The 12,766-nt window shown below is 37.8% G+C and overlaps 1 protein-coding gene across 2 annotated transcripts in view; it reads right to left on the bottom strand.

The window, feature by feature from the left end:
* Positions 1-328: 328 nt before the first annotated feature.
* Positions 329-12,766, bottom strand: part of ttc27 (tetratricopeptide repeat domain 27) — a 137,740-nt gene continuing 125,302 nt past the window's right edge. For both annotated transcript variants that reach the window (XM_049601182.1, XM_049601181.1), the window contains exons 19-20: positions 5,611-5,711; positions 329-730 (exon numbers count right to left, since the gene is read on the bottom strand). In XM_049601182.1, coding sequence (XP_049457139.1) covers positions 605-730; positions 5,611-5,711 — 227 coding nt within the window. In that variant the 3' untranslated portion in view covers positions 329-604. The remainder of the gene's footprint in view (positions 731-5,610; positions 5,712-12,766) is intronic.

The following is a 12,766-nucleotide window of genomic DNA, read 5'->3' as shown; positions in this document are numbered from 1 at the left end:
ATCTGTTCATGTAAACTTCATTGATGTCTACTAATGACATATCTGGGTGTTTAAGGGTTGCCCCATTTCAAAGACTTAAGCCACTACAACATGTTCCTGTGTACTGAGGGGCAAAAGGGCTCGTGAAAACAAGGAAAAGGGGTAAAAATAAAAAATGGGACTGGGCCTTGGCCTCAGTTAAAAAAAAGGCAGCATATTTTCTATACTGAAAGCAGATGACACTCAAACATTCACACCAACTCTGTAATAGTATGTTCCTCCACCTCATCTTGTGATGAATTTCATGTTCCAAATCAATTATTTTCTAATGAGTGAAAAAAAGCAAGCAGAATTTTAGATATTTTATTCTTTGATGGCTTACAGTCATTGTTTACAGTCCAATGTGGATATAGAGGTATAAAAACATCATGACTACAAAATAAAACATTTGGCATTCTCATTTAATCTTGTGTTATTCTCAAGTGTCACATGTAAAACTCTTGATTTTAAGGCGTTTGGCCATACACAAAGCTGATGCCTACAGCTGAGTCTGTCTGTTTCGGATTAGTCTTTACTACTGAGGAGCCTTCAGGGCCACAGCTTCTGATTTTTCCTGCGCAGACGGTCACTGTGATTGGTCACGCAGCTTCCCACTCAGCTCCTGCAGGTCTGTGATGACTTGTTCCAGAGCCGTGACACCGTCCTGCAGCTCACCATGGATCTGACCCGTGGCCACATCTGTATGCATTTGCTGGAACAGAATGCAGAAGAAAAAGATGAAATATAGTAATTTAATGCACTGAAGGGTCAACATTGTTTATCATTAATATTTCACTAATTAACAGTGAATGTTTTGGATGTTACATGGTGTAAATTAGTTATTTCTTAGGTTATGCTAGTATAGCTGCCTTTAATATTACTGTATTCAAAAATAATATGTGACTTTTTAATATTTCAAATTTAATATTCAGATTGAGACAGAGATATAATCATCTAATCAGCTGGATGTGACAAGGAAGAGTAGGCAGCCTGTGCTGGTCAGTGTATTTTACAATATGTGGGTTACATATTGTGGTGGGAAATCTGCTGTACTTCTTTATAGCACAAAAAAAGATCAAATATTTACTAAGTACTGTAAACTTGAGTTCTAATAAGAGAGTACAGTATATAATGTGTATGGAACATAAATAATATGTGCCATACACAAAGGTACTCACTGAAAAAAACTTAAATTACTGCCGGAAAAGTGTTTTTGCAAAATTTTATGAAATCACAGTGAAGTTGATCTTTTGGAAATAAAATTTCATCACTTCATCATTTTATTGTATTATATGCTTGTGGGAAGTTTCATCATAATTAGCACATCAATTCCTGGGTTTTGGCAAAAAAACATCTTTAGTCAAGTCACATGACCTTGACCTTCCACTATCAAAGAGAATCAGTTCATCCTTGAGTCCAAGTTAATATTTGTTTGATGACCTGTGATGTTCCACAAGGTTCGGTATTGGGACCTTAGTTATTTATACTTTATCTAAATGATATTTGTATGGTATTTAATATGTTGAAATTTGTAAGATATGCTGATGATACAAATTAATTTTGTTCAGGTGATGACATGAAAGAGTTATTAAAAACAGTAGAAAGGGAATTGATCATGTTGGAAAAAAATGGTTTGCTGTTGGTAAGTTTGGTGGTATAAGGGCTAATTGTGAAATAAAACTGAATTTAAATGGTGATGAAATTGAAAGACTATATGAAACAACATTTTATAGAGTGATTACAGATCATAAACTATGTTGAAAGCCACACAGAGAACATATTAAATGGAAATTATTATTATTAATTAAGTCTACTGCTGTTCTTTATAAAACAAGGGATTTGTTGAATAAGAAATGTTTGTATATATTGTATTGTTCACTTATAATGCCATATATGTCTTACTGTGTTGAAATTTGGGGAAATACATATAAAGCAAATACAGACCCTATAATCAAACTTAAATTAATACATAAAGCTGGTTATCATGAATCTACTTATCAACTGTTAATAGCATCCTACACCTTAAGAATTCTAGACATTGTGTATTTAAAAACATTGGCAACACTGAGTTGTGAACAAAAGCCTTCCCATCTGTATTCAATCATTTTTTTAATGAAGAGAGGGAAATTATAATTTGAGATTGTTTATTTATGAAACATCTAAAATTAGAACCAATGAAAAATACGGATGTGTTTCATTTTAGGGAGTCGAACTATGGAATGTACTCAGTGCTGATTTGAAGTTGTGTAGCTCTCTGTTGAGTTTCAAAAAAGCCTTAAAATTTAAAATGATCAAGGATTATTATGTATAATGATTAAAATCTAAAATAACCGAGGATTATAATTTAGAGTACAATTTATTTATTTGTTTATTTCCTTTCTTTGGTATTGTTAATATTCTGAGTTTTCCTTTGGTTAATATGGGACAGGCAAAAATAAGCCTGGGGCTTCAGCCTCTTTCTTTTTCAGTTATTGACTGTAAGAAATTTTGTGTGAAATAATCTTTGTTTCTCCAGATGTATGTAACTGAAATAAAAACTGTTCATTTATTCATTTGTGCCAAATTTGAAGAAATTTCCTCAAGATGTTGAGATATCATATTCATGAGAATGAGACAGATGCAAGGTCAAAGTGACTTTGACCTTTGACCACCAATATCTAATCAGAAGTGGAATTTTGCACCGAATTTTAAAAATTCCCTCAAGGCATTCTTGAGATGATGCATTCATGAGTATTAGAGGCAAAGTCACAGTGACCTTACCTTTGACCCATGACCACCAAAAACTAATCAGTTCATTGTTGAGTCCAAGTGGACGTTTGTGCCAAAGTTGAAGAAATTACCACAAGCCAAACTTGGTGGAAAAAAGTTTTCGGACACCCTTAAAATTTTACACAATCTCAAATATTATCATGAAATATTTGTGGAAAAATCTTTTTTGTGTTTCAAAAGGTGTGGCTGCATTAGACAGATACAAACACATACAAATTATATTTTTTTGTTTATTGTTTACAAGAAAAACTAACAAAACTAAATTCTTGACAGTTTCAATATGTCAGTTCTCAACATTGTCGGTATCAAAGTCAACAAATAATAGATAGACAAAAAATAAATAAACCATCACATCATCAAATTAATATTTAGTAGTCCTGCCACTGGCACGTAGTAGAGCTCTAATCCTGGCTGGCATGTTCCCCATGAGCCTTTCACACTGTTGAGGGGTAATCTTGTCCCATTCTTCTTGAATTACTGCTTTTAATTCTTCTAAATTCTTTGGTTTATGCTTTGAAACAGACCTTTGATAATCCACCACAGATTTTCAATGGGGCTCATGTCCAGGGATTGAGCTGGCCACTCTAAGACCTGGATACTGTGCTCCTGCAGCCAAGTTCTACTGGCCTTGGATGTGTGGCAAGGGGCATTATCTTGTTGAAACATCCAGTTTTTACCTCGACGGAACAGTGCACGCGCAGAAGGGAGCATATGGGTTTAGAGAATGGTACAATACTTGGTAGAGTTCAATGTGCCATCACAGACAGTGAGATGACCAACACCAGCAGCACTCATGCATCCCCAAACCATGATACTGCCTCCACCATGCTTGACAGTAGGTACTGTACATGCTGGAGATAATGCTTCGCCTGGCCTTCATGCGTACCCTAGTAGGAGGAAGATAAAGCTGGAAACTGACTCATCTGACCACAAAATCTTCTTCCAATTCCTGGCTGTCCAGTTCTTGTGTGCCTGGGCCCAACGACGCCTGGCTAACCTCTGTCTCTCATTGATCAGGGGCTTCTTGATAGCCTTGTAGGACCTTAAGCCATGATCTAAAAGTCGGCCACGTACAGTGCGGGTGGAACACTGGACACCAGTTTGGTTTGACCACTGCTGCTGAAGCTCCTGTGATGTCATTCGGCAGTTTTGCCTGCACATGCGGATCAGGATGCGGCCATTTCTTGCTGAAGAAACCCTTGGACGCCCAGATCTTGGGCTTGTCTTCCAAGCTGTTGGTTCGTCTGTATTTCTGCAGAGTGTATCCAACTGCTGAAGGACTGCATCTGCACTTCCTGGCTATCTGGCAGCAGCTGTACCCTTCCTGGCTGAGAATCTTTATCTTCAGGCGTGTTTCCTGCGTTAGGTTCCTTGTTTTAGCCATTTTGTTTTAGCCATTTTTGTGTCTGAAGAACTTTCAAATGTGCTGGCTTTATGTAGACACGAAGCTTGGCAACAAAAATTGTGTCTTTTAATAAAAAGAACGACCTTCATCACTGGTACCAAAATGACCCAATACTCAAAATTTCTTATGTATTTTATGGAACCAATCAATTTTAAGTTTTTAATGGCTTTTTTAGGATTTATTTAGTATTTTGGCTGTGACTGTACTAAAAGAAATTGCACTTGAAGACCTAAGAGTGATTCTTAATGCAATATTTCACAAATGCATGGGGTGTCCGAAAACTTTTTTCCACCACTGTATGTGCTAAACTTGTGGATTATACTCACACAACTCGTGCAGTATAATCCAAGTCAGTGTGTTTCCAAGTGGAAACGCACTTACTGTTAGTGTGATCACTCTGCTAATGGAAGGCTGAGAGAGACCCAAGTCATCACTGGTGCACTGTTGCATTTTTCCAGTTTTCCAGATATCTTAGTCTTGTGACCATGTCATTGGTAATGTGTGCATATCCCTAATGAGATTGACTGCACATACTCTCACTGCATGATCTAATCTGTAGCATTTCATTAACTCACTGTCACCCAGTGTTGGGAGAACATTTCTCCAACTTCTCCATCTCACCACCATTTTTCTCCTCCGCTTAAGAAACTCTTAAGTCTCTTAAAAGTCCTCCTCCCTACTGTCTTTCACATTAGGAGCTGTTTTAAGGGCTAAAACACTTTGTGAATAACGTCTATCTTTACAAGAACCTAGTCTTAACTTTAAGGGGAAATTCTAAGAAAATGTCACAATACTAAGAATTTTCTTAGAATTTCATCACTCAAAGCAACTCTTAGTGCTAGGAAGCTTTGTGAATACGGCCCCTGGGTGCTTGTAAACCCTCATGTCCACCATTTGTCTTGATGGACTTCAATGATGTGATCTAGTAAAAAAAAGAAAAAAAGAAAAAAAAGAAAAGAAAAATGTCAACATGCATGTTGACATCACCAAATGGATGGTTGATGTGAGCTACCTACTGCGACTAGTGTTTACCTGTGTGTTGTGCATTACCGAGGGGAGATTAAGAACCAATGAGGTTTTATATCAAAACTTGGAAGCCTGCACGTGATAGTTCAATGCCAGTCACTGCAACATCATCAAGCAGTGAGGAAGCTGACATCTAAAGCTTGCAGTGTATCTTCTGCTATACTTTCTGTGCAGTGTTGAATGTCTTCAACATTTTTTTCATGAGTATGTGGTCAACATTTCCTTAAAGACACTGAGGCGGCCCTGTTCAGACTCAAGATGCAAGAAAAAGCAATAAAACACAGTGACATCTTGACGCCATGCACTCTACCATTAGCCATGAGTCATGGAAAACAGGGGCATGAGGGGGTAGTCTTCAGGGTGAGCAGTGAACTGTGATTGGTAGACTGTACCTTGGCTTTAGTGGCCAGACTCTTGAGGCTGAGGCGGGTGGATGAGAGCATCTGTACAGCTTCTGTTGGATTAGCCTTCTTCTTACAGCAACTGATGGTCACTGAGAAACACAGAGATTGAGACAATGGACCAAACCCTTTAGATTAGTTGCTATGTACTCAATATATTTCACCTTTTTGGATGTTTTTATTTTATTTTACCATGTTAAAAAAAACCAAAAAAAAAAACCCAAAAAAACCTCTGAATGTGTCGGCACTGTTCATATCCAAAACAAAATAGTGAATATATATTGACAAAAAAATGTGCTAAAGTTTGAGTGAAATATATGTACACAGACATATCTGATAACATTATGTGCAGTATTTAAACATGATTGACTCTGCCCCCAGTGGCGGTCCAAGCACATTTGGTGCCCTAGGCGATCCCCCCTTTGACATGCAGTCAAAGTACTGCGTATTTATTACCAAAATGCAAATAAACAACCTATCTAACAATTAAAAATAAGACAGAAATATATGCTAATTTGCTTTCAGTAACGTGTATTGTGCATGTGTTATAATAAACATAAAGCAATAAATAATAAAAAGAGAATCACAAATTAACTTGTACAGAAGAATACACAATAAAATAACATATGACATTGTAAAATAACAACATGTACAAATTAACTTTCAAATCGAACATGTTTAAAATTTGGCCAACAGCGGATACCGATGTTTTTATATTGATATTGTTTTTGTTGTTAACACAAAAAATACCATTAGAACAATTCCAGAGATGCTGTTATAAATATAACTTCTAAACTTTATGATTTTAATATTTGAAATTTTCATCTCAAAGTAAATCTTGATGAAAGGGACCTGTATGTCTGCTCAATAATTGTGTACAGTCTTAGATGGTGGGCAGGGTTAGGGTTTGAGCAGTCAGGTTTGTTTCAAATATTATTATACTGTTTATATCTTAGTTTATACATATTCAACTAATTAATGTAAAGTCTACATTCTATATTTATTCTACATAATGCAGCTTATAATTTATATTACTCTGTACATTACTGCACTTTTTGCACCTCTAGTTAGATGCTTAACTGCATTTCATTGTCTCTGTACTTGTTCTCTGTGCAAGGACAATAATGATAAATCTCATCTAATCTAATCTAATCTCATCTCATCTATATTGAACTAAGAAAAAATAATTAACAATGTAACCCCCAGTGGAGATGCATCATGTGGAGGTTAGGGTTAAATTGTTCAAATGTCCATTTAAAATGGAGATTATGTTATGATGGAGATAGTTTGCACCATGGGTGTTTATCCCCTTACAGACTTTCATTATCAATTAATCTACTGATCTTTAATTAGTTCAGAAATTAGAGATTGTGATCTCTAAGATTGTGAAAGAGTTCCCAGAGTTGATGGTGAAGATTTTCGTCCAACCTTAAACCTTAAATTGTCAAAATCTTCATCTTCACTATTGTTGATTCATTTACTTTTGATTGATTTATCCACTGATGGATTCACTGTTTCCACACTTTATATCAGTAGAACCACTTCATCCTGTACGTTTCTTAAAGGGCCAGTGTGTAAAATGGGTTGAAAACAGTGACATCAGTGGTCAAATTCTAGATTGCAGGGCTTGCTTGCTCACCCCTCCCGTCGGGTAAATGACGGTGGCCTCGTAGGGACAAAAAGCCTTGCGCACGAGTTTTTCAGGAGTAGGTCTATCTAGCGACGAGGTGAATGTTTATTTAGAAATCTAAACCATGTTACGATATTATAATGAATCCCTCATGAGCAGGAGACCAGAGGAGCGTTCGGGAAAAAGGACAGTTCATTTGAGCACTCCAAAGACTCCAGTAACACTCCAGGGGGTAAAAGACTCCGTCCCAAACTCTGACTCTTCTAGCGTAACAGACACACTTCATGCACACATACTCGTTTACCACACTGAGTGGGGACCCCCTCCCCTCTCTGCTCCGCCAATCTCCAGCCCGCACACTGACTGACAGTGTAGCCAGTAAACAGAGCTCAACTGTTTATTTAGCCTAGCAATATCTCGGACTATAGTAGCTGCAATGGACGACTTTGTACGCGATTTTGAAGAGTTTCTTTTAGTGGACACAGACCCAGAGCCATACCTGTTTGAGCCGGAGCATACAGATGAGGAACTCCATGTGTTTGATGCTGAGGGGCGAGAGAGAGGCTGAATGCACAGAATGGGATTCGGTGCTACTGCTGCCATCGTTGGGGAGATATATCATCAGGAGGAAAAGCGCCGCAGAGAGTGCATCACAAGGAGTGAAGCTGCGTCTTCTTTTCCTCACAGATGACGGTTCGGGGGTAATTCTCTCCAGTTGTGTGGTAAGTGTGGTCCATTCGCAAACTTTATAACTAAAAAAACTTTTCACTATTCGTTGTCTACTACACTATCGTTGAACTACTAACACACTCTGCTGTTTCCTTCTCCTCCTTCCTTCCTCCTGCTGTCTTCGTTGGTTTATTTATACACGCGAAACGCGTTCTCTGGCTGGCTGGATTGTCCGCTCGGTCTGCCGTACATACATGGCGGCGCAAGATGGCGACCTCTCTATAGCAAGGCCCTTGCTATATATATATATATATGTACATATATATATATATATATATATATACACACACATATATAAAAGCATAATTATAAGGCTACAAAAACCAAACGAATTTTATTTTATAGCAATTATACACTTATATAAACATATTAATGGGTAGAATATTCAGATTCAGATTCAGATTGACAATAAACCACACCAAATATTACACACTGGCCCTTTAAACTGGTGCCTTCACAAGTTTTCCTATTCACACAGTGATAGCTTTGATGACAGCAGCTGGTCTGAGGGCAGTATAGGTCGAATTGTTGCAGTGCTACCCTCCTACATCTGAATGTTGAACAGGTTTCTCCCGCACAAAAGGAAAACTAGCTGTTTCCTGTCTCCTGCTTCGGTCACTGTCTCCTCCCTGGCAGTGCAGCCTGTCTCTGCCCAAGCTGTGACTATAAAGGTCAACCTGTCGTGATTTATGAAGGTACTTCCCTCCTGTTCTAATTTATCTGTCCTTTGCTTTCTTTCCTTTGGAGGATTATAGTCTGTGTGGACACAGCACAACCACCCACGATGGGGTCTGTGGAGCTGAGTGGAATGTGTTGTGCAGGGTGCAGGTTGAGATATGGAGACACTTATCATTGTACACTTCAACTGCACTGTGGCATCCTACTGTAACACTTATATACTCAGAACAGATATGCTAAAAGTCAGTATTCCTCTATCAAAAAGTGACAATGATCAATTTTCTGAGCCTTTCTTGTTTTAGTGGGAAAACCTAAGAAACTGCATTTAGGCCCCAAAAACTTTGCTGACAACCTAAATAATAATTAATATCCATCAATATCAAATCTGGTGACTTTTCATGATCATGGATTGAAATGCGCCAGCTTTGTTTGAGTCATCAAAAAAAGCCAAGTTTTTTTCTATGTACTTTACTGATTCACAGCTTTGGTAAAGTAATTGAATTTAGTCCAGGAAATGTTCTCAAATTCCCAAAAAGGTCTCTGGGTTACTGGAAAAGTTCCAGGGGCTCCAGAGGCCTCATTTATAACCATTTCTGTACGCACAAAAAAGGGTTTGAAATGTGAATACGCCATTGTAAAAGCATAAATTGTGATTTATTAAAAAAAACTTGATGAGGAAATGTGCGTAAATTTAGGGAAACTCTGACCCATGCATACGCACATGTGAAATTGGTGACACAGACGTAGAGGTGGTGAACTGAAGCCAGATTGTGGAGATTAGATGTGAGAGGAATCATTTTATGTATAATGATCTCTCACACATTTACAGTCACCTCATATAACACGTTTCTTATAGATCCACCTCATAAACATCCAAAAGCAGCAGTGTTATTTGTGTTCCTGCCAGTGAGACAGACCTTTTCCATAAGCACCTTTTGATTGCAAAAGATATAACACCTTAAATCTCAAATCAAATCGTGCTCAATATTTTATTAGCGCTGTCTGAACATGACATTCCCCACCAACCGCTGGAGCACAGAGGAGAGGGGCACTGCTGTCACTCATGGTCAGCTGTGGAGAGCGCTGTGTGCAGGTGGATGATGTCAGGCTGTGGCAGGTGACAGGATTCAGGAATGTTTGGCTTCTTCTTTACCCAATAATAAATGTGAATATACTGAGTGATTATCACCTCAACCACATTAAACAGGCTAACTGATGAAATTGACATTGTCTGTTGTAGAAATCCAAGATAACATCAAACAGCATTAAATAAATGCAGTACACTGTGTCAACAATTTTCAGTAATCTCCTCTAATACTGTGCGGATATCACAAAGTACCATTTTAGTTTTCACATCGTTTTTGTGAGTAAAACAGCTGCAGGGAACACGAGTGTGCGGTCAGGCGCACTCACAGAGCACACTGGAGACACTGTGGTACTCTGCTTCTCACTCGGCATACTTCACCACCTGCACATATGGATGGTGTAAATTAGCAAAGATGTCAGGGTGCAATTCTGTTTTTATGGCATCCACTTTCAGATCTGACATTCAAAAAAAAGGTAAGGTAGTGTCCTGTTTGATGAACATACATTTACTAATTTGTATATACGCAAACATTTTGTGTAAATTAGAGATTTATAAATGAGGCCCCAGGTTTAGGTGTTTTTACGATAAACTGGTCACTAAGTATTGATTATGATGGCTAACAACCCTTGGTACCAGGGGTTGAGTTAACCGGATATTCTCGGTGATTGACCGTTTTTTTACAACAATGACCGGAAAATCTGAAGGCCGTCGGTCATTTGACCAGTTGCAATTACCACCCCTGCCCACTTGGCGGCGAAGTGTACAGTCAGTGGTTTAAGTGGCTGCCGTTTTCACACTACAGAGAAAAAGTCATTCATCTGCTTCATGTAGCGTTGTTAACATAACGGCCTGGACACACCAGATGCGTTAGTGCCGCAGAAGTCCTGCGAGTATACTCGCAGGCGCTTGCCTGTCCACACAGGGAGCGCATTTCTCCTGCACTCTCCGCGCTGGTTAAACATCGACTCCACTTGTCTGTTCCCGTCAGTACTCGTTATTTCACATCAACAGGTAATTTTAAACATGGGTAAGGCCATATTTTCATCGTTTTTTATAACGTAATAAATTAATGACAATTTGTCATTGCATGTCCATGTATTGAGCATGTTGGATTAACACTGAATGAATAGGCCATATTGTTCTGACCATTTTATTTATGTAGTCTGTAGGCTCAGTGACACAAAATTAAAAGTGTAATGAAGTGATTATGGTAGGCTATTGAAAAATGTGTTCGGTTATGCACTGTTGTGTTATTTTAAATTATAAACACGGTATTTTCTCCTCACGTTCCTCACTCAGTGCGTGCTGTTGTTATTTTATTTTTAAAATTGGCCGACTTCCTGTTTGGTACGATCTGCTCTATCCAGCTTGACAGAAGCGCTGGCGGCTCGCGTGTAGACCAGACGCCGAACTGAAGCACTGCGGTGTGTGGATGTCTGTTCATCTTTTCGTTCATGTCCTTATTAATGCACACTTTATAACTTGCTTGTTGGATTTATTAAAAACGAACAAATGAAAACTAAATGTCTTTGAATATCTTTATTATCATTTAAAAATGAAAATTAAAATGACCGGTAAAAATAGATTATGACTGGATTTTTACGACCCTGTCGGTCAAAATGACCGGCGACGAAAAAATATAGCGCAACCTCTGCTTGGTACACCACTTCTGTCAGCAATACAAGGTAGTAAGCAGGTCTTCCCCTTAACGTGACCTTTGGGATCGTCATCTCCTCTTAGAAAGTATTCTGAAATGGTTTAGTCATGGCAAAAGTGAGACTCTGTAGCCAGAGATGGGCTGTATTTCTATTACTTGTATTTAAAATACGTATTTCAATTACATTTGAGTATTTTGTAATTTGTATTTGATAAGTCCGATAAAAAGCAAATGTAATTTGAAACAAAATACTTTTGAGTGGAGTAATTTTGTATTTAAAATACTCAAAATACTTTCTCCACGAATCAAAAAAACAAAAATAATAGGCTACACAATAATAGATAGATGTTAGATGTAACAATATATTTTACTTTTTAAAAAAATATATATATTTTTATCTATATGTTTTTTAAACTTGGGCCATTCAATGTGCCCTTCAGTGACCTAGTGGTCTGTTTTATTGGACTGTGCGTAACATAGGAAATTGTATGTTGTTGTGGTTGATGCTTGGGATGAGTATGCTGCAAATGAATTGCCTCACGTGGGATCAATAAAGTTGTCTGTTGTTGTCAGTGGTTGGGTCTCAAGAACCAAAATAGACACCATCCCACTGGCCAACGAAAGAGAGAAATGTATAGGCTACTCACTTGCTGTTAAGCACTGTTCACTTTTGTATTCATTAACCATTGATTTTTATTCATTTTTCTGTGCAGAGCTTGATGTTTTTATTTATATGACTTTTATAGTACACATAGGCCTAATGCTATTCATATGTTATTATCACAGTGTCTGTGACTATTGTATTTGTTGACACAAAAAAGTTTATGGGCTGTTAAGTCCGGTTAATAAATATATTATGTATATAAATATATTATGTACATACAGTACAGGCCAAAAGTTTGGACACACCTTCTCATTCAATGCGTTTTCTTTATTTTCATGACTATTTACATTGTAGATTCTCACTGAAGGCATCAAAACTATGAATGAACACATGTGGAGTTATGTACTTAACAAAAAAGGTGAAATAACTGAAAACATGTTTTATATTCTAGTTTCTTCAAAATAGCCACCCTTTGCTCTGATTACTGCTTTGCACACTCTTGGCATTCTCTCCATGAGCTTCAAGAGGTAGTCACCTGAAATGGTTTCCACTTCACAGGTGTGCCTTATCAGGGTTAATTAGTGGAATTTCTTGCTTTATCAATGGGGTTGGGACCATCAGTTGTGTTGTGCAGAAGTCAGGTTAATACACAGCCGACAGCCCTATTGGACAACTGTTAAAATTCATATTATGGCAAGAACCAATCAGCTAACTAAAGAAAAATGAGTGGCCATCATTACTTTAAGAAATGAAGGTCAGTCA

This window comes from Epinephelus fuscoguttatus, linkage group LG16, assembly GCF_011397635.1.
Source record: "Epinephelus fuscoguttatus linkage group LG16, E.fuscoguttatus.final_Chr_v1".
In the NCBI taxonomy this organism is placed as follows: Eukaryota; Metazoa; Chordata; class Actinopteri; order Perciformes; family Serranidae; genus Epinephelus; species Epinephelus fuscoguttatus.
Note: the sequence above shows the minus strand (reverse complement) of the source record. Positions and strands in the feature narration are given on the sequence as shown.